The sequence below is a fragment of the Bubalus kerabau genome, chromosome 10 (assembly GCF_029407905.1).
Source record: "Bubalus kerabau isolate K-KA32 ecotype Philippines breed swamp buffalo chromosome 10, PCC_UOA_SB_1v2, whole genome shotgun sequence".
NCBI lineage: Eukaryota > Metazoa > Chordata > Mammalia > Artiodactyla > Bovidae > Bubalus > Bubalus kerabau.
Window position 1 is genome coordinate 49,815,414 of NC_073633.1, and position 22,655 is coordinate 49,838,068.

At 44.9% G+C, this 22,655-nt stretch overlaps 1 protein-coding gene and 2 long non-coding RNA genes across 5 annotated transcripts in view; 2 read left to right on the forward strand and 1 right to left on the reverse strand.

Moving 5' to 3' along the window:
* The window catches only part of NID2 (nidogen 2), a 91,667-nt gene that overhangs the window by 61,158 nt on the left and 7,854 nt on the right, over nucleotides 1–22,655 (reverse strand). Inside the window, exons 3-6 of one of the 2 annotated variants that reach the window (XM_055537647.1) lie at nucleotides 19,867–20,099; nucleotides 12,269–12,954; nucleotides 1,132–1,281; nucleotides 459–704 (exon numbers count right to left, since the gene is read on the reverse strand). In XM_055537647.1, coding sequence (XP_055393622.1) covers nucleotides 459–704; nucleotides 1,132–1,281; nucleotides 12,269–12,954; nucleotides 19,867–20,099 — 1,315 coding nt within the window. The remainder of the gene's footprint in view (nucleotides 1–458; nucleotides 705–1,131; nucleotides 1,282–12,268; nucleotides 12,955–19,866; nucleotides 20,100–22,655) is intronic. The other variant, XM_055537648.1, reaches the window with a different exon arrangement.
* LOC129621332 (uncharacterized) lies at nucleotides 6,754–11,608 on the forward strand. Of its 2 annotated transcripts, none has more exons than XR_008699229.1 (3): nucleotides 6,754–6,973; nucleotides 8,897–9,077; nucleotides 11,144–11,608. It is a non-coding gene; the product is annotated as an uncharacterized LOC129621332 (long non-coding RNA). The 2 variants fall into 2 exon arrangements; XR_008699230.1 differs by lacking the exon at nucleotides 6,754–6,973 and adding an exon at nucleotides 8,690–8,809.
* LOC129621331 (uncharacterized) lies at nucleotides 12,599–20,152 on the forward strand. The gene is made up of 3 exons (XR_008699228.1): nucleotides 12,599–12,733; nucleotides 12,804–13,015; nucleotides 19,932–20,152. It is a non-coding gene; the product is annotated as an uncharacterized LOC129621331 (long non-coding RNA).

Sequence of the window (22,655 nt, forward strand, 5' to 3'; positions counted from 1 at the left end):
ACCTACCCTTTCCTGAGGCCCCAGGGGATGTGCATGTGGGTTAAAGTCTAAGGAGTGCTGTCTATACCATTATAGGTATGGGTCATCAAGGGACAAGGAGGAAAGGCACCACTCTCCATGAAGGGAAATCACCTCCAGGTGCCCTAGAATTTTCACGTGCATCCCTATTTGACAGATACGTGCATGACAACTCAGTTACATGGGGTGTGACACAAAGGCTTCAACAAATGGGGTAAAAGACCATGAATGATCCAAATGGAATCATCCTACTTCTCAGAACAACCTGGAAAGCATTTAGAAGGAATCACGGGGTCTTAAAAACAGTCCTGCAAGGCCAAACCATCCCCCACTACCTTGGACAGTACAAGCCCACCCATGTGGCTCTGGAGCAAGTGAATCCTCTTCCACTGAGTGGAAACCCAAGCCACCAAAGCAGTGGTGACCGCGGCCTTGCTCACCTGTGAGGCTGAAGCCGTTCTCCCAGCCTGGTTTTTCTAAAGCAAAGAGCCAGCCAAATAGACCTCCGATCGGCGTGAGTGGGAGAAGGGCCTGGGCAGCGGGCTGAGGGATGTGGCTGATGGCCGTGTAGGCTCTGCCATCGTTGCCCACCACATAAGCGTGCAGATCCACGTCGGTGAAGTGCACGGGTGTATGGCCCACGAGGAGGTGCCCACTCACCTTCCCATTGACTCGATGAGGTGCCCCTAAGAGATAGAAAACCCTGTCAACCTTGACCATCATCCAGGCGCACAGATAAAGCCACCCAGCAACTCCCCAGTCTCCATCTTCAGCCCTTTTCCCAACTCCTTAACATCCCACTGGCCATCTAGGTACCAGACAGACCTGCCTTCCATCTCTCTCCTCCCCTCCTCCCTCTCTCCCATCCACTTTGACTCTAACGCACTAGCAAAATGGGAGGAAACATTTCTGGTTAATCCTCAAATTGGGAAATCAGCTCAAATGTGTTCATTTCTCAGACATTTATGGAGCACCTGCAAGTTGCTAGCACTTTGATTCAAACAGTAGTGACACAAAGTCCACAAGCAGAACTCATGGTGGCCGCTAGAAACAGCAAGTGGCAGGAAGAGACCCAGCACAGCCCCCTGCCCCAATCAAGCCATCACCCCTCACCTTCCGGTAGACACTGCTTCCCGTTCCCGTAAAACCTGGACTGGCAGTGGCAGCAGAAACCCGTGGCATAGTCAGTGCAGAAGGCGTGCCGGGAACAGCGCTCGTGGTTGTGTTCACAGGTCTCCTTGTTGGCAGCATTGTATGTGAAGACTGGAAAATAAAACAAACTTGCATGAAAAGGACTAAGTGATTCTGGTGTCGTGGCTGCCAAGCTTCATCATGGACACAGCATCTGCTCCATAAAATCCATTTAGAGTGTAATAAACAAATGCAGTTTTGATGTTTCAGAGACAGGGATGACATTCAACGCAGGGAGAATAAACTTGCTTGGTCTTCTGGCAAGAAGCACTGCTGAGTGCTCGCATCTGGTCTCCCTGCAGAGCTGGTGAGCAAGGATGAGGCTGAGACCCTCTGTGTGGGGACAGGAAAGCCAGCCAGGGAGTAGGTCTTAGGCTGAACTGTACAAAATGGCCATTTTCTGGGTCAAAAAATGGCCAAAGATCAGCAATTTTATACGGTTCAAACTACTAGCAGTGAGTTTCTGAGAGGATGACCAAAGAGAAAAACTAACAAATGCGGTCTTATGTTTAACCATTCTTCTCTTCTTTTTGGTAACCCTGAACTTGAGAGAAAATAACCTATAGCTTGTCTTACTACCCAGAAAAAAAAAATGTTTTTCTGAAAGAGAAGAAGGGTGTTAAAGAAAGAACACATACACATACACCCTCTAAAGAATGTGTATGGGGAGGCAGGTTGTGATGGAGGAGAAGGAGCAGGGAACCCAGGCGTGAAAATTTCTGGGGATTTGCAGGGTTTCTTGCGGTGGGTGTGACCCAAGCGGGATGTCTGGGCAGTAGTGGAGAGCCTGGGCACAGGCACCCCTCTCTAGGAAGCCACGTGGCCCCAGGTAAGTTCAATGCTCCAGTAGCTAACCCTTCCATCTCCTGCTTATTCTGCCCATTAGAAAAAGAAAGAGGACCATTTGTGCTGCCAAGAAAGAAAGGAACTGGAGCAGATTCCATTGTCACTACAGCGAATGGCCAAGGAGGTGGGGTGTGGCCAGGGGTGCTGACAGACAAGAGAAGGCTTTCCCCGGACACTGGGGACGATGCCAGTGCCGAGCACGGCCACCAGGAGGCAGAGCGGCCGTGCACACCTCTGCCGCGGGATCCCCTGGAGCAGGAGTTGGGTGGAGACTCCCCGAGCGGACTGAGGAAGAAAGAAGGCACAGAATCCAGGGCTAGACTCCGGAGCTGCTGTGAGAAACACGGATAACCTGCTCTTTGGAAAAACTGAGTGGCAGCTGCGTTCCAGGACTAGGTCTGAAAAGGAGGAAATGGGAAGGGGAGGAAGAAATGGGAAAACCAATACTTACCCAGTATTCCAGAAGAGAACAGAAGACAAAATTGGGGGGTGGTGGTGGGGGCGAGGAGGTGTACCACCATAGAAGTTAACAGTGGGGCCAGCATAAAGACTTGTACCAGCAAGTGAGAATATAACAAACTGAACATTGAAACAGTGCCTAATAAATGCCAAGTACTTTAAATGCTAGGAACTTTAACTTAACTTTTTCAGTGTGCACAAAAGCAGGGACTTTTTTCAAATTCCTATATGCAGATAAACAAGTTTTGGCACAGATCAAACTGACTCTCCTAAAGTCACAGAGGTAGCCAATGTGGGATTTGAACCCAGAGACATTTGCTCCAGATTCTTAACAGCTGCACCTGACCACCCACTGGTGGGGCCCAAGGAGGTCTATCCTGAGAGCCAGGCAAAGGAGCTGGTCAGGTAACTAGCGTTAATCAACACAGGCCTCGACCAGTAGAGTTTGAGTCATACTTCATGTATCAGATGGAACGGGAGAGGACAGCAGAGATCCCCCAGAGGGCTATCTCCCTGGCAGAAAGGCACAGGTAAGAGAACTGAGTAGCAGCAGCCACTTCTGGACAGTATCTGACTGCTGTTTACAGGTTCCTGAGAAAGCAGCGAGCTGAGGGTTGGCAGGACAGACGATCTTGACTCAAGTGGAATATCTGACTGGGAACAGAAAATAAAGTTGGTGAATCAAGATTTGGTACTGGGCCTTGAGCACATGGCTGAGAAATTCCAGTTCGTTAAAAATAGAAAACTAGGCATCACTCTGAACATTTGGGAAAAAATAAGAACAGGAAAGTGACACAAAACTCAACGCAGAAAAACAAAACAGATAATAAAAAAGATTGTAAAAAGTGGCTATGAGGGAAAAACTGTGCATCGTTATTTACCATTGATTTAATAAGAAAGAGGGCAGGAAATCCCAGTTTGAGTAAAAATAAATGAATATAACTTATCAAAATCTCAGATTTCTCCAGCTCAGAAAGTCATGACGAAGTGTTAAGAAGTGGCCCCTGGAGGAACTGGCACACGTGTGAGTGTGTTCACGGCCTCAGCTGCCATCAGGACCCTCCTCTCCCGGAGCATAAGGGAACTGGGTGGCAAAGCACCCCACATCTGACACTCAACAGCAGCCTGGCTCAGATGGCTCCACGGAAACCAGAGATGCAGAGTCTGTTTCTTCCTCTCCAAAATCAAGATGAACCCCATACACACACACATACCCCTCGTCACCAGAAATCACACCATTTCTAAGCGTACTTCTGGATGCAAAGGTGAAGGTGACCTGATGCAGGACTAAAGGGTAGTCATCTTCAGGAAATTCAGGTAAAAAAATTGGTATAGATGAACCTATTTCCAGGGCAGGAATAGAGACGCAGATGAGAGAAGAGGTATGTGGACACAGGGGGAAGGGTAGGCGGGATGAATTGGGAGATTGGGATTGACATATATATATTACCATGCGTAAAACAGATAGCTAGCAGGAACCTGCTGTAAAGCACAAGGAGCTCGGCTCGGTGCTCTGTGATGACCTAGAGGGGTGGGATGCGGGTGGAGGGAGGCCCAAAGAGGGAGCAGATATATGTGCATGTGTGTGTATATATATGTATGTATATATATAATGCTTTTGAAGTGTGGTGTTGGAGAAGACTCTTGAGAGTCCCTTGGACTGCAAGGAGATCCAACCAGTCCATTCTGAAGGAGATCAGCCCTGGGATTTCTTTGGAAGGAATGATGCTAAAGCTGAAACTCCAGTACTTTGGCCACCTCATGCGAAGAGTTGATTCATTGGAAAAGACTCTGATGCTGGGAGGGATTGGGGGCAGGAGGAGAAGGGGTCAACAGAGGATGAGATGGCCAGATGGCATCACTGACTCGATGGACTTGAGTCTGAGTGAACTCCAGGAGTTGGTGATGGACAGGGAGGCCTGGTGTGCTGCGATTCATGGGGTCACAAAGAGTCAGACACGACTGAGCAACTGAACTGATATATGTATATACACACACATATAGCTGTTTCACTTCATTGTACAGCAGAAATTAATGTTGTAAAGTGTTTGTATTACAATTTTAAAAAACACTGTTCTGCCCTCAAATTAATAAATGATGGGTTTGTATTCAGTTCAGTTGCTCAGTCATGTCCAACTCTTTGCGACCCCTCTTTGAGCCTGCCAGGCTCCTCTGTCTATGAAATTCTCCAGGCAAGAATACTGGAGTGGGTTGCCATTTACTTCTCCAGGGGATCTTCCTTACCCAGGGGTTGAACCCATGTCTCCTGGATTGCAGGCAGATTCACCATCTGAGCCACTAGGGAAGTCCTACAGATGTGTAGAGTTGGGTTAATTGAACTAAACTAGTAGGCGGAGGCATGGCTATGCTATGGGTAAAAAGAGAGGCTTGGCAGTATAGCCAGCAACATACAAATGCAACTGTGCCAAAGTTTAAAAGTTTATGGGCACACCATCTGCATGTTTCTAACAAAAAATAAGTTAGGCTCCCATGAAAGTCTATTACATGACTGAAACTATAATTATAATGGGTTAGCTACTGGTAGGCTGGTTTGGGGATCTTTTAAAACTGTGTATGTAGGGGGGAGGGGAGCTGCATGCTCAGGATGGGACTTGCTGAGCCAGGAATACAAGCTGTGCTTTCCAGCACACTGGGGGAACATGGGTATGCTCCTGGTCAGAGGAACATCCGGTTCCTTTTCTGCACCTGCCTCCATGTGCAGATGAGCACACGTAATACTGACAGTGCCAACTTAGGTGAAAGGCAAACGCTACAATTTTCTTCAGTAATTCAAACAAGTATTTACCAAGAACTCCCTATGCGCCTGGCCCTGGAGTAGGAACTGAGGACACAGCAGGGAATAAGAGAAACAAAAATTCCTGTCCTGGACTTCCCTGGTGGCACAGTAGATGGGAATCTGCCTGCCTTGCAGGGGACATGGGTTCGATACCTGGCCCGGGAAGAGTCCACATGCCTCGGAACAGCTAAGCCCGTGAGCCACAGCTACTGAAGCCTTTGTGCTCTAGAGAGCCTGTGCTCTGCAGCAAGAGAAGACACTAGCAATGAGAACCCTGCGCACTGCAACCAAGACTAGTTCCCCCTTGCTGCAACTAAAGAAAGCCCTCGCGCAGCAACCAACACCCAGGGTGGCCAGAAATAAATTTAATTAAAAAAAATTATTTCCTGTCCTGAAGCTTATATCCCCCTCCCTAGACAACAGTCAACAGACAGGTAAATTATTTGGCATCGGGGATAATATCCAGAGCTATGCAGAAACTTAAGTCAGGGAGGGACGGGAGGGTGAAGGTGACTTTGGGCAGAGGCCTGGAGGAGGGGAGGATGAGTGAGGGCAGGCACGCCCTGTCAGGCAGGCAGGCAGGCGCATGGGAGAAAAAGGGGCAGGGAGAGGGGAGAAGGCCGGAGAAGTAGCCCTGGTCACTTCTCTCCTGTCAGGCCTGGGAGGTCAAGGGGAGGATCTGGGTTTTAGTCTGAGCGAGGTGGGAAGCTGCTGGAGGGTTTGGAGCAGAAGGGTGATGCTGTGTGGGAAGGGAGTGGTGGCTTGGTTGTCGGAAGTGCTGATGGAGGGGCTGGAGAAGAGACCAGATCTGGAGTGCTGTGAGGTAGAGCTGCCAGGGTGGGCTGATGGGCTGGATAGAGGGAGAGAAGAGGAGGAGGAATGGGGGGTAAAGTAGAGAGAGGGGAGGTGGGTGGGGAGGAGAAAGAGAGGGCTCCACAGGGATGTTCATTTCCTGGTGTGGGAACTGGAAGGTTGGAGCTGCCGCTTACTGGAGGAGGTCTGTGGGAGGTCAGTTCTGGCAGCACCTCTGAGGCACCTGGGAAGCTCCACTCAGGCTCTGAAGGGACTTACACCTTCAGCATGGTGCCAGGCAGAGGGAATGCTGCGTTCCTTCCTATGAATTCTGGGAACTGCTGCATCAGAATCACCTGGGATCCCAACTAAAAATGCAAATTCCTAGGGCATACCTTTGACCTACCAATTCAGACTCAGAGGGCAGATCCCAAGAGTCTGCACCTTAGCCACACCTGGGGTCTCTTCTGCCCATGGATGACAATGGTCAGCATATTTGCAAACCTTCCCTTTCTGAGTTGGAGAATGCTGTTTCACGTAGTGAATGAATTTCATCTGACCAATTAATTAGCAGCTCCTGGGGTGGGTGGGTTTCAGGGAATGCTTTAGCATTCACTCCTGCCCTGACTGAGAAGCAGGACGCTGCGCTGGATGGCCCACTTAGGCTAAGTCCCCAAGCGTGGCATGTGAAGATCCTTAATGGAGGAAACCAGGCACCCAGGACCCAGGTCTTTATCCGGGCAAGAAAAGCCAGACTTCTGGCCAATGTGACTTCTCAAACTTCTGTGGGAACTGCAGGTAGATTCAAGGATGCTGAACCCCATGGAGGCGGACACTCAGTGTCTGAATCCCAGCTGGATGAGATGTGCAGTGAGTACCTTTTCTTTCTCAGTGGTCATTTTATGCCTCTTTATCTCACAGCTGTAAATGTGTTTTCATACACTTCTTCCTGTTCCACAAAGATTATATGATCTTCTGGCTCTAAATCCAACACTCCTTCCCTCATATCAGCAATACTCAATTGAAGTGGGCTTCAGAATCACTAGGGGACCTGGCTTAAACAGGCAGATTCTGGGTCAGAAGGTGGAGGAGGGGTGTGGAATCAGCATTTTAAACCAGGGCCATGAAAGAAAGAACCACAAGTGGACTAGAGCCACACTTCAAGAAATTTAGTTTTCATCCCACAGATTCCTCTCTCCCAAATTTTACCCACTGGGCAGGCTTCACTCCAGACCCTCTGGGGACCCACATTCTGCCTGGCGGCTCCTGTCACAAGGGAGGGACAAGTCTGCTGGCAACTTGGACCTCACAGGAGGGTGGAGGGCAGCCAGGTGTGAATAGGCTCAGTTTGCAGCAGTTTTGTTAAATGAAATTAGTTGCTAAAAGAATCTCCCTATGAGGATTTAAAAAACGTCATTTCTCTTTTTTTCGTTGAATGTTTTTTCACTCTTTTCCTATCCTTAACGGAAAGAAAAAATGAGGGTGGAGTCACGGGGCTATATCAGGAAGAAGACGGAGAGGCGCTGCCAGGGCACTTGAGACTTGTCCTAACTGGGAGATTTTCACACAAATGGAAAACTCCTCCTCTGCACTTATTCTGATCCATCCTTCAGTCTTCATTTCTCCAAAAACCCTTAAACACTCATCTTCAGCCCTGGCCCAGCCACGTGGAAGACTGGCAGGTTCCAGGGTGCAGACCAGATTCACCGTGCAAATGGGGACCGAGGGCTTTCCTGAGCTGGCCCTGCCTCTGGCAACTGGGCTGACCTTTACTTTAACAGCTCTTCCTGCTACCTCAAGATAAAGAACCTACATTTTCCACTGCAGGACAGATTTTTTTCTAAGTTTCCCACCTCACAGCATGATAGACGAATTAAGAAAAACCACACCCAGCTTTATAATGAAAACCAGTGGCAGGCTTTTCCCTCCAGTGTTCATTTGTTTTTGGTGTATACGTGTGGTACATAGTGAAGCTGGCTGGGCAAACAGGTATTAGGACCCTGTTTTTTGTTGGGGGGAGGGTTACATCTGACCCTAGAAGGCTCTCCCTTAAGGTGTCTTCAGCGGTATGGGTGACCCTCTTGTTCACATTCCCTCAGCAACCTGGGGGTGCCCCCCACCCCTGGAGAGGGACTTATGTGTCTGGAAGGCTGGGTTGGGCAGCAGAGCCTGTTTGAGTTCATCCCAGGGTAGAAGCTACTTGAGACACATCCCTAAGGCCTTTCCCAAGGCCAGAAGCCACAGGGAAATCCTATTCACATCCTGGGCCTTCCCTGCATGACTGCCATCCAAGTACAATCAACAGCATCGCAGGACAGAGTGAGAACGCCTGAGGGTGCTGAAAGCCAGGTGTCCCCTTTCCAATTCATCATGCAGCTGAGGTCAAATAAAGCTCCTCATTGCACCACCTGGGCAGGTAGGTTTCAGAATCTTAAGAACCTCTATGGTCCCTGTGAATCAAGCTCGTCCCTGCTGCCCACAACACTGGCAGGCTCCAGGCAGTGAGAGCCTTGCTGGCAGCTGCCTCTTACACCTACCCTCTGCAACTCTCTCTCTCTCTCCCCCCATTTCCACCTTACAACCTCCACTCGTGTCACTCCTCTGTCCAGAATATGCCCTACTTTCTATCTCTCAAAACTGAGGCTTTGACCTCAAGGCCTGGCTCAAGTCCTCCTTCTCCAGGAAGATGTGCCCGACGCACCGCAGGTAGATCTGCCCTACATGGTGCTTGCTCTAACCTTACACGGCTCTGCTGCAGTCCTGGCCTGCCTCTTACCCTGACAAATCACTCAGTACTTCAGGCTTCCGCCTCCTCCTCTGCACTGTGGGAAGGATCTACTGCACAGGGCAATTCTGAGGATTAACTGCGCTAGTGCCATCCAAGCAAAGTTCCCGCTCAGAGTCCACGTGGACACCCGACAAATATCAGTGAAGACTTCCACTAGTGCCCTGATCAGAGGAGGCCACTGCTCAGGTAATTTTTGGTTTGACAACAAGTTTCCAGAGTTGCTTGGAGAAACAATACCCTTGAAACAGAGAAAGTTTGTGCAGCCAATTTACTGCTGGTTTTGTGGTCTACAAAAACAAAGAAAACAATAAGCTTGAGGCTAGAATTAGAGTGAAATTGGGACATTCTTGCCTAGTGTGGACATGACCTAAAAAGAATCTAGATTTCTCAACAAAAAGTCTATAAAAATAGTCACTAAGGGAAAAAAATTTTTAAAGAAAAGGGAAATCTATTTAATTTCTTGGTTTAGCAAGTTAACTACTATGAAACTTAAAGGCGAAAGTAAAATCTACTGGGCCTGGTGGTTCCATGCCCAATTTTAATTCTTGCAACTCTTCGATGAGGTCCCAGGCGGCACTAGTGGTAAAGAACCTGCCTGCCAATGCAGGAGATATGAGACCCAGGTTCAACCCCTGAGTTGGAAAGAAACCCTGGAGAAGGGCACAGCAACCCACTCCAGTATTCCTGCCTGGAGAATCCCATGCACAGAAGCGAGCTACAGTCCACAGGGTTGCAAAGAGTTAGACACAACTGAAGCAACGTAGTACACACAGCACACACACATTATCTCTGCTTCATAGCTGAAGAAAATGAGACTCAAGCAGAGCAAATGTCTTATCCCAAACCACATAAGAGAGCTGGAAATCAAACTCAAGTCCACTGAAAACCAAAATTCACACTCCTCCACTCCATCATTAGAAAAAGCTGGCAATGTGGCTCAGGGCTGGCGTTTTAGCAGGCAGTGTTCAACGTGAGTCTCAGCCACCCCATCCACTAACTTTCCCAGAGGGAGTCCACTTTTGCCTAATAGACCTGTGGGATGCTAATGTTTTGTTTGGAAAAACAAACTTCACTGCCAAGAAAAACCAAGTAATTAATAATTGCACGGTTCTATACAGTCAGCCCTCTGGTATCCACAAGTTCTGCACCTGCATATTCAAGGAGCTGCGGATCCTGTGCTGTATTTAAGATTCACGGTTAGGGGAACTCACAGCTGAGGGAGTTGAGGTTGCAGAACCAGGGATCCGAAGGGCTGACTGAGGGCCTTGAGCATACACAGATTTTGGTATCTGCACGGAAGAGGGGGTCCTGGAACAAATTCCCCGAGGATACTGAGTCTTCCTAAAGCTCGAGATGAAACCAGAGGTTCAACTATTTTTCATTTCTGCTTTCAAGTTTTAAAGCTTTCCCTCTCTGCTAATATGGTGGCTGATTTTTCAAAGTTCAAAAACTTATAGATTTTTTTCCCCTAAATGTCTCATTGTATTACCCAGATGTTTCAAACGCATGTTGCCATTTCCGAGATGTCAGGGGTAGGCGTTATCTAGCAGCTGGTAAATATCATAGTTCATGCCCCCACGGGAGTTATGGCTGCTGCCTCTGTTCTCTATGGCCAGTTCCCTTGGCCTCCTACAGTTAAGCCAGCTTCTCTCAGCCCCTCACAGCTCAAAACAGGGCGTGCAGCCCATTCTTCTTAACCCTTTAACAAATCACTCCAGGGATCTGCTTTCTAATATTCCAAGCTCTTCTCAGGGCAGGAAGTCACAACCCACAAATGAAAAAACCACTTTGGAGCATATCTTTACCTCAAAATCTCTTTGGTCAACAGAAACCAACACAATATTGTAAGCAATTATCCTCCAATTAAAAACAAATTTTTTTTAAAAAAGAAAAAAACAAGTCTTTGATACTTGGCTTTATATTTTCTTTAGATATATGTCATTTATGCTGAAAATTCAGGAGACTAGACTAAAAAGGTGTGAAAGTTCTGAAGCCTCCCCATAAAACTCACTTCTCTCTCTTGAGAGAAAGGAGGTCCTTAGGCACAAATTAAGGCACAAGTTCTTAACAAGCCCACTCTTTTCTACCACCCTACCCCCATTCCCACTGCTTTAAATCCTCTATAATTAGTAAAAGCAGCCACCACTGAAGTGACTTAGCAGCAGCAGCAGCCACCACTTATTAAGATCTAACTAGTACAGACACTAACCTAAGAACTTCATTATCTCTTTCAATTCTCTCAACAAATTTAGGAGAAACTAGAGGTTTGGGGATTACATGAAGCCAGCATGACAGCCAAGATTCAACCCTAAGTCTGACACCAATGTTCTCCTTGTCATCATTACCCAGCGTCACCTCAGTCATGAAAGTTTCAAACCGCCACCTCCCAAAAGAAGTGCTTCTTCAAGCAAATTCTTGCAGGTCAGGGGCCACTGCAGAACCACCTGAAAGACCTTTTGCTAGGTCAACCTGTTTTACCATAAAAAGCATGGGAAACAGGAAAGGTGAAGAAAAAATACAAAGGTTCTAAAGAATGCTTTCACCTCCGACCTCTTCCCTCCTGTCAGAGGTCAGATGAGCAGTCCCTGGAACAAATAGGATAAATCTGTGGCCAGTTTCCCATTCAGGTGTTCACATCTCTGACTGGGAAGAAAGAGCTGACCTGACAAGTCTCGCCTTCAAGAGAAGGCAACATGGGCTCCGTGTCTATATTAATTAAACCAAGGCCTCCCCTGGGCATTTCTCTGCTGGCCCCTCGCTCTAGTCAGTGAGTCATGAAATGAGGACAAGGCTCCAGGGAGCTGAATAGCACAGCTGCACAGCTGTGAACCAGAAATGACAAGACACAGGTGGTTCGAAGTTTTCTCCCCAGGGGTCCCCTCTCCCACACACTCCACCACCATGTCCCTAACTGAGGGGAGCACTGAGGTCATCCCATTATGGAGGAAGAATCTGGAATGTTCATCCCAGCCAGCACAACTCACCACCTGAAACTAAAGCCCGAAGCCCTCCATCACCATAATACGTGTGAGGCCTCAGAAACGCTTTACCTTTGCTGAACTTTCAGACTAAAATACTTCATTCCACTTGAGAGAGTAGCTGGCACGAGCAACCCCCAGTTTTTCCCCACGTGCTTTAAGAAGCCCCTCTTTTAAAAAAAAAAATATTATTAATGGTCAACAGATTCCAAACAGAATTTGCCTGCCAAGATTTCTTTGGCAAAGAAAAGATACTTGGGTTTTAAAAATAAATCCCCAGCTTCTTTTTGCTAAACTCTTCATCTACTCACTTGAAAGAAAATTCATGAGTCTCTGCAAGACCAGTATTTTTTTTTTTTTTCAATGAATTCTTAGCACCCAGGGTTCAAATCCACTTACCCTCAGTGTTGGAGCTGATGTCGTCCTCCACTCCGACCACTTGCCCCCGGTGACCCAGGTGTGGGGAGTGGTCGGGCCCAGGGTAGTTGGGAAGGGCCGCCGCTCCTCCGGGATGGGCTGGAAGAGCATCCTGGTCCGCTGGCCCGGCCCCTCCCTCTGGGGAGGGCGGCGGGGCTTCCCCGGGAGGAGCAGGTGAATCTCCTTCAGTCTCTGGAGGAGCAGGGACTCTGGTCCCTGGCTGTTCAGAAGACTCGACTCGCCCTTTTAAATCCGGGGCATCGGTCTCCCCCTGAAGTCTCCTCTCTTTGGTGTGAGGGTCCAAGGGGGAAGATTCTGTTTCAGGCCCACTCTGAGATGCTGAACGTGGCTCAGGGGAGGCCAGGTAAAAATCTGGAGCAGAGATCCTACCTCCTAAAGAAACATCGACTGAGCTGTGGCCATTTGATGCCTCCGCTGGCTCACTAGGTGGGTATTCGATTTCCTCCTCATTCTCATCATAATCATCCAAAGTGTCCTGAGTGTAGTCATCCTCCAGGGCCACAGCATGGCTGAAGGACTGTCCCAGAGGAGCTGAAGGACGGGCTTTGGAAACGTCTCCTCCAATGGTCGCTGGCCTGACGTTGTCCAACGGGGAAGTGCTGCCTATGTGAAAAGCCCACACTCCAGGAATGCCCAGGTTGCTGTGTCTAAACAGAAAGGAAAAACGATATTGTAGCATACGTGTCCACCCACCACCTTCTTACAAAGGTGAGCAATTTATCTGAAAACTGAAAGACTATTCAGATCAGATTAAGTTTTCACTGGCAGGGAACCAAACAAAGCCAGACTTACATGATGACTGAAAAGCATTATATTGGAATTTTGATGCAAACAATCTCTTATTAAACAATGGGTTTCAAAGGCCATATGCCTACCGCCGGACACTCAAATCAGAATTCTGTACTACATGTTTTATCTAAATGGCTATATGAAAACACCTAGGGAACAAGGGCTTCCCTGCTAGCTCAGATGGTAAAGGATCTGCTTGCAACATGGGCAACCTGGGTTCAATTCCTGGGTTGAGAAGATCCCTTGGAGAAGGGTATGGCTACCCACTCCAGTACTCTTGCTTGGAGAACTCCATGGACAGAGGAGCTTGGCAGGCTACAATCCATGGGGTGGCAAAGAGTCGGACATGACTGAGCAACTAACACTCCCTGCTGACTCAGTGGTAAAGAAGCCTCCTGCCAGTGCGGAAGGCATGGGTTCAATCCCCAGGTTGAGAAGATCCCCTGGAGAAGGAAAGGGCAACCCAATCCAGTATTCTTGTCTGGAGAATTCCATGGACAGAGGAGCCTCGTGGGCTACAGTCCATGGGGACACAAAGTGTTGGACATGACTTACCTACTGAACGCAAGCACACACACACTTTTAACAAACTCAAGAAAACATATGCTTAAACATTTCTGCCAAACACCTAAATAATAATGAGTCCTTTTTATTTGAGAGTTACATGCCAAGTGCTTAACATTCTTCAACACAACTTGCAAGGTAGGGGCAGTGATATGCCTGATTTTTCAGAGGAGAAAACAGGTTTAGAGAGGTTAACTAATCTTCTTAAGGTTGCACAATAATAATTGGCAGAGCTTGGACTTGAATTCAGCAATAACACCAAAGCCTATGCTCTGAATATCCACATCATGTCAGAAAATCAGTACACCATAGTCAGTCCACATCCTAATTCTTTTACACTACAGAACATCAGAAACATTTTGCTGTTTAGTCACATGGATTATTCAATTAACTAATTCACAAACCCTAGTAAATCAATGTCAAAAAACTCAAAGAAATAGAAATACCTAAGTATCAAAAATGTTGAGCAGATGTAGAACAAAGGTAAGGGGCAGGGGGTGGGGGATAAGAAAGCAGGTTAATTAACTGCCACGGGTCACAGGTAAGAGGCATCCAGAAACATTTGGAGCCAGGGAGCTCACTTGTACACCTCCACTAGAAAAGAACACAGGCTCCATTCAGTCTTCCAAATATCCCAGCGATCCATTATTTTAGTCAATGATACATTCTAAAGAGAATAACCCCACAAACAATTTAAAAAAAAAAAAAGGAAAACCCGAAGAAAGAAAGGGTCTGGCAGGCTTGAATACACCCATTTCTATACTCTCTGGTATATGGACCAAACACCAGGCTCTCAGTCTCTCGTGTTGTGGGATTTTCTCTGCAGTCAGTCCATGAGAAGTCAGTTAATGACTAATAACATTAACAGGAAATTCATTGACTCATATGAGGACAAGAGAATTTTGCTCATTTGGGCTGGCACTGCTCGCCTTCATGTGGATTTCTATAGCAATAATAGTTATTAACACAATCCCAAGAATCAGCCAGTCCCCAGCCCTTCACATGTTGTTACCACCACCGCTGTCGCGATTAGTTTAGGGAAACGAGTATAGAAAGAAAAACTTTTGATCCTTTGTGCAATATGCTTTGTAAACTTGGTAAGTTCTAAGAATTAAATGCTGGTGCTTTCTGGCAAGAAAGCAAGGAATGTTAGAGAAGATAAGAGAGGACTCAGAAAATCTGAGGATGTTGAGTTTATTATCACATCGGAGGTGTTGCAGCTGTGAAATTTCTTCTTGAAGTCAGAAGCAGAGAACTATAAAAGCTTCAAAGAGTAGGAAAGTACAAATTATGGCAGATAAAAGCTAAATAAAATAGCCTTCTACTTAAATATGAATCACCACCCTGGCTTTTGTCATTGTGCATGATAGGAAAGTAGCCAGTTTGAGTTTATCCTAAAATCCAAGGTCATTGGGAAAGCTTAGCGATAGAAAGAAGTTAATTTATTTCCTAGAAAGAAAACAAGGCTACAAAATGAGATGGACAGTGCCTTCCTCCCTGGGGTATTAGGAGGATTAAGCTAGAAAATCAAATAAAATGTTCAGCATGGGGCCCTGCATATAATAAGTGCTTAGTAACTGTTTTCTAGGAGACAGAAAAGAATAATCTCAAAAAATGCAAATGTGTACATTCATATTTAAATGTGCAGAAGAATTATTACAAACACACTATGAATTATATAATTTATGACCTCTAAACTTATAAGACAAGTTTGAGGAAGAAAATAATTCTATTGACTAGGAGAATTTTATTTTTTAAAAATGCATACTGATGCACTGAGGGGCGAGTGGCATGATGTGTGTCACTTACTTTAAATTAGTTACATAAAAAAGAAAAAAATTATTAAGATGGCAAAATGTCAACAGCTTGTAAATCTAGATTACCTCCACTTTTCTGCATATTTTTGAAATTTTAAATAATGAATGCTGGAGAGGGCATGGAGAAAAAGTAACCCTCCTACACTGTGGGTGGGAACGTAAATCAGTACAGTCACTATGGAGAACTATATGGATGTTCCTTAAAAAACTAAATATAGAACTGTCATATGACCCAGCAATCCCACTTCTGGGCATATATGCAGAGAAAACCATACTTTGAAAAGATACGTGCACTCCAATTTTCATAACAGCACTATTTACGATAACCAAGACATGGAAGCAACCTAAATGTCCATCAACAGATGAATGGATAAAGATGTGGTGTGTATATATATATATATATATATATACACACACACACAATGGAATATTGCTGAGCCATAAAAAAAGAATGAAGTAATGATCAAAGTGAAAGAGGAGACTGAAAAAGTTGGCTTAAAGCTCAACATTCAGAAAACTAAGATCATGGCATCTGGTCCTATCACTTCATGGCAAATAAATGGGGAAACAGCGGACACAGTGGCTGACTATATTTTTCTGGGCTCCAAAATCAATGCAGATGGTGATTGCAGCCATAAAATTAAAAGACGCTTGCTCCTTGGAAGGAAAGTTATGACCAACCTTGACAGCATATTAAAAAGCAGAGACATTACTTTGCCAACAAAGGTCCGTCTAGTCAAGGCTATGGTTTTTTCCAGTGGTCATGTATGGATGTGAGAGTTGGACTATAAAGAAGGCTGAGTGCTGAAGAATTGATGCTTTTGAACTGTGGTGTTGGAAAAGACTCTTGAGAGTCCCTTGGACTGCGGAGATACAACCAGTCCATTCTAAAGGAGATCAGTCCTGGGTGTTCATTGGAGGGACTGATGTTGAAGCTGAAACTCCAATACTTTGGCCACCTGATGCAAAGAGCTGACTCATTTGAAAAGACCCTGATGCTGGGAAAGATTGAGGGCAGGAGGAGAAGGGGACAACAGAGGATGAGATGGTTGGATGGCATCACCGACTCAATGGAGATGGGTTTGGGTGGACTCTGGGAGTTAGTGATGGACAGGGAGATAGACAGGGAGGACTGGCATGGTGCGGTTCATGGGGTCGCAAAGAATCGGACATGACTGAGCGACTGAACTGAACAGAACTGAACACCATTTGCAGCAACATGAATGGACCTAGAGATTATCACACTAAATGAAGTAAGCCAGACAAAGAAAAATATCATATGATATTACTGATATGTGGAATCTAAAAGAAGAGAAAGACACAAATGAACTTACTTCCAAAACAGAAAGACACAGACACAAAACACAAACTTACAGCTACCAAAGGGGAAAGTGGGAGAGGGATAAATAAGGTGTTTGGGGTTAACACATACACACTACTATACATAAAATAGATAACCAATAAGAATCTATTGGATAGCACAGGGAACTATATTCAATATCTTGTAATAATGGGAAGGAAAGAAAGAAAGGAGAGAGGGAGGGAGGAAAGAAAAAAATGAAGGAAGGAAGAAGGGAAGGAAAGAAGAAAGAAAAAAGTAAAATAGAGGATTAAGTTGGGGAACTGTTCTATCATTTGGAGGTAGAAAAGGCCTTCCTAAGAATAATACTGAGACCTGAAATCACAAAGGAAAAGGCCAATAACTTTGACAACCCTAAAGTTATACCTTTTAGATCGTAACTACCTTTAAAGATGAACAACTGGATAAAAATATGGATGGCATTTAAGAGAAAATATTTTTACTAGATTTTTCTTATTTGTAAAAGATCTCTCTCTGTAAATACCTCAGTAGAAAAGAGCAAAGAAATGGCTATTAACCATTGAAAAGGTGCTCAGTTTTACCAGTAATCATAAAAATTAGAGTGAAAATATGAACATTTACACCTATCAGATTCACAAATATTAAAAAGATTAGAAGCCTGTAGGAAATGAACATTGTCAATCACAGCTCTCTATTATTGGTGGGATTGTAAGCTGGTGCAGGGTTTCTGAAGGGTGATTTGGTTAACCTGCGCTAAAATGTTAAACTGCATATACCTTTTCTCAGCAATTCTACTTTTAAGAATTTATCTTTAAGACAAGTGAGCATCCAAACAATGTATATTATTTTGTTTACTGCAACAATAATTATAAAAAGGAAAAACCAGAAATAGTTTAAATGTTCATCAATCAGTTTATTATTTTAATAATACAGGCCATATATGATGCCATGTTTTATAGCCTTCAAATAATAATATAAAGATATCTTACTGAAAGATGTCCATAAGACAGTGGTAAATGGGAAGATTCCATATGTATAACAAAAGAACCATTTTGGTTTTAAAAAGGTTTTGTATACACCTAAACTTCTGAAATGACTATTAATAATGGTTATCACTTTGAAGCAGTGATAATGGGTGATTTTTACTTTTATTTCACAATTATCAGCATTACTTGCACCTTATTTTAGTTTTTATACTAAACAGATTTTACTAAAGAAAACTTCTTCTGCCAGTCATTCTGGCCCCCTATCTTCCACTTTCAATCAAGCAACTTGGAGGTTTCTAGGAAGCATGAAAGACAAAGATGAGGTAGGCGTTGTTGCTATTGTTTGGTCACTAAGTCATGTTTGATTTTTGTGACCTCATGGACTGTAGTCTGCCAAGTTCCTCTGTCCATGGGATTTTCCAGGCAAGAACACTGGAGTGGGTTGCCATGCCCTCCTCCAGGTGACCTTCTCAACCCACAGATTGAACCCACATCTCCTGCATTGGCAGGTGGATTCTTTACCATTGAGCCACATGGAGGAAGGTAAATGGAAGCAGTGTATATGTGTACATGTCTGCGTGTACATGTCTGCGTGTCCATGTGTGCCTATGTGAGTTCTTAGGGGCCTTTACGGCTGTGGCGGGGAAGCATAACTGCTTTTTCCCACAGGCTTTTGGCCTCCACTACCTCCTGTACCCTGAGGAGGTGTTAGCACCTAGTCGCATGCTCTGGAACTGTCAAACTGTTCCTCCATCTAGTCTAGGAGAATGCAGGCTGCTAGTATACAGGGCCTAGGCCTTAGACATCTTTGTCTTTCCAGCGCTTGGATGATGTCTGAAAAGCAGAGAATCCATGGGCTCCAGAGAAGAGGGTGGTGAAGCCAGGGCAGAAAAAGCAAGGAGCTAAGTTTTCTCCAGAGTCAAGACTAAAAGGCAGCCTCAGTGGAGCCCATAAGATGCCCAATGTGAGTCCTGAGAATGGGAAAGCAAGCCAGGATTCAGCATAAAAAAAAAATAGTAGTTCAGAGCTCCAGACTCGTGCTTGAATTTTGGCTTTGCCACTTCATAACTTTGAGATTATAGGCAATTTAACTTTCCTAAGCTCATTTGTCACATTGACAAAAGAACAGAACTTACCCCCCGAGACTCTTGTTGAGTTTTAATTAAGAGAACTTCTGGAAAGTGTTTAGCATAATGTTGGCAAACAGTAAGCTCTCCATAAATGTCAGCTCTGAGTAACCCTGTTTGGCTGTAGGGCCCGCTCTCTGGTCCCTGAGTAGAGAGGATGGCATGCAAAAGTGTAAGGTGTTCCAGTACCCAGTAATCTCATTCTGTCCAGCTTGTAGACCCGTATTCAGGGAAGCATAAAAGCAGAGAGATTTTTTTTAAGCCCAGAAATGAGTAAATATCAACTGATGCCAACCCAGATACTGAGCATGATGTGGACAAGCAAAGTGCGCTCACGTGATGGGACTAAGGAATGTGCCCAGTTCCAGGCATTTCATGAAAAACCCATCCGGGCGATTTCAGATAATGAAGCCATTGAGAAATCCCAAGACTTCCAAAACCCTAGTGATCTGTTTGTTGGTTTTTCTCTTTTTTTTCCAAATTACACAACTCTTAATTTAACTTTTAACACCTATCTGTTTAAAAGACTAACTTACAACATTTCCAGCTGTGAAACGATTAACCTGGAAAAACCTCAACCTGGCAGTTATATTACTGAATATTTTTATGTGGTTCCAAGAGCAATGTTTTCCATAGCAAGCCTCAGTGGCTGTGCTAACACACACACACACACACACATACACACACACACACACACACACTCACATATACTCACACACATAGTTTGGTTTCTGGTATCTCTAGCCAATACAGCAGGAAAAATAACGAACCTTTTATATTTTGGTCAACTTGCTCCTCCCAGGGTCTAGTCTAGTTCCTGGTTTTGACATTGATGCCTTGCTTAGTTAGAAACTACCAAGATACTATTTAATGGTCTTAGAGCCACTGAAGTTTGGGTAGCTCCTAAGGGTCCTTACATTCCAACAGGAAAGGGCTTAAGCCCTATGCTACTTACTGGTAGAGATTTTTCACAGACTGTTCAGTGCTAGTCAAGCTGAAATATGGTCCCTGTCTATTCAGGTCATCAACCTCTCCTCGGCAGAAGCCCACCCGGGCTGGAAGCTGGAGCTGGACGTTGTAAGATTCTTTGGGGCGTGTTCCAAAGAACTGAAGGCCATTGGCAGGATAAAGAAAGAGGGCGTAGGTGTCAGATTCATCAGATGCCAACACTGCCTGGAAAGTATTCAGCTGTGAAAAAAATAGACAATATTCTTAATAAATCAAACAAATAACAACAAAAACTTCAAGCAAAGCATTATGAAATGCAAAGTGTTGTCCCCCTTCTCAGGATTTCTCTAAATTGTTTTAACATAATATTCTTTTCAGTTTCCTCTCCAAGTTATAAGCATAATTACATAAGCTGTATTATTATAATCATCTTTTATCAACTTAGATTAATAGTTGAAATATGCATAGGTTAAAAAAAAAACAACACACAGGTTAGGACTTCCTTGGTGGCACAGTGCATAAGACTCTGCCTGCCAACGCAGGGGACACAGGTTTGATCCCTGGTCTGGGAAGATCCCACATGCCGTGGGGCAACTAAGCCCCTGCACCACAACTACTGAGCCTGTGCTCTAGAGCCCACGTGCCACAGCTACTGAAGCCCGTGCACCTAAAGCCTGTGCTCTGCACTGCCATGAGAAGCCCACACACTGCAACAAAGCGTAGCCCCCACTCGCTGCAACTAGAGAAAGCCTGTGCAAGTCAACAAAGACCCAGCACAACCAAAAATAAAGGACTTTCTTTAAAAACACAGGTTAAAAAAATAAACCTATTTTTTAAGGTTTCAAACTTCTATCATCTAAACTTCTTTCAGAGCTGAGAGTAAATAGCAAAATTAATGTGTACATTCCCATAGTCACTGCCCTAGTTTACTGCTCTGGGCACTTATTGGGATCATTCATTCATTCACTCATTCACTTATTTATTGAATCCCCTTTATGGGCAGGGGTGGTGTGAGGCACTGGCTGATCAAAAGGCCTCATTACTGTTCTCACAGCCTCACTTTCTATTCTCTTCCATCTACCTTCTGACACCAGCACCAGAGTTATCCTATCCTCATTTCTCAGATGAGGAAACCAGGACATAAAGGCTAAGAGACCTGCCTAGGGTTAGGCTGTTAGTATGCAGTGGCAGGCCAGCCAGCTCCAGGGTCCCTGCCCTGCACCACCAGGCCGTGCCAACCACTCCTTGGCCTGCCACGCCAGGTGATTTATAAGCTGCAAACTCTCTTTCCAGGCTCACATCCACTGTATCTTCACCAGATTATTTAATATTGCCCATCTGTCCCATGTACTTTGATGCTTCTGAACATTTATTTACTCACGTTTTCCTGTGTCTAGAAACACTCCTGACCTTCTAGTACTGACCTCTGAGGGGTTTTCGAGATTCCCTGTAGATTTATTGCTGTTCTCTGACCCTCCACGACATCTTAATGAGTGTTTCTAGTTAGGAGTCACCTCGTTTAGCCTGATTAGCTGTTTACATGTCTGTAAACTTGATTCATTAATTCATTTGTACATTAATTCAGAGAGCCAGGTGCCAGCCAAGCACTGGACAGTATGCTTGGTGGGAACAAGCAAAGGGGCAAAGGATGGAAGCCTCCACTCAGGACAGTCTCAGAGTTTATGACAGGGAGCAGCCATGGCTGGGATTCCAGGAGAGTTGCTGGAGAAGGTAGTAGAGGCCAGAGAGGAAGGCATGGGCCCCAGACCTCAGGGCTGGAATGGGCAGGCGTCGCAGAGGCTGACTGAATGGTAATAAACACTGCAGGAGCCAAAGCAGACCAGAAGGACAGGCCAGGAGCCTGAATTAGCCACAAATGCAACACCCAGGTCCTTATAGAATCCCTCCTTAAAGTTCAATTTACTCTAGTATTTTCAACAGGACATTTTTTTTTTTTTTTTTTTTTTTTTTGCCTTTATCTACATCCAGCTATCTCCCTCACAACACACAAATGATCAGTTAATGGTACTTGAGTATCTTTTAAAAAATGTTATATGAAGGCCTCTGAAGACACCCCTCTCACTAAACCCCATTCTTTTTGCAACTTAGCAAGGAGCAGGAGAGGTATTTATAAATACCACTACTTCCTAAATATTGTGACTCCTAGAAACATTATTTACTGGTAAGGAGCACTGTCTCCCCATTTTGCTAGACACACAAAGTTAGGCAGAGAGAAACGTATCGCATTTTACTAAATAAAACAGCAGACAATAGGTATGGGCCTGTCCTGCATCCTTCCCCAAATGCTGGCCAAGCTCTTTTCTAATGTTAATTATTCTTTTTTGATGTTTAACTTCGAAGTATAGTTTGGATGGTTTGCTTACAAGATAAAGTTTAGGTGTTAAAATGTTTTTCCAGAAAAAAACCAAAATATTATCCAACTTTTCTTCTAGATCGCCAACATAGAAAAGGTCACCTTACATGGCTTGGCTTTTTGCTTTCCTTTAAGTTCAGAAACTTAAAGACAAGGGGGGGCCCTCATATATTTGTTATTGTTTTCATTGTTGATTGTTTCAGCCGGAAAGCTTGACTTTTCCAAAAACAAAAGGCAAGGGATGTTTTCTAGAATTTCTCAAAGCTCGGAAGCCATAACTTCTGCCAAACGTAAACAAAGGCCATTCTGTATCATGTCCATACAGAATGTACACATGATCGATTAATGGCAATTCAGTAACTTAAGAGTTTTACTTTACTCAGAATAAATAAAGTTCCGCTAGAGAAAGAAAGGTACTCAAG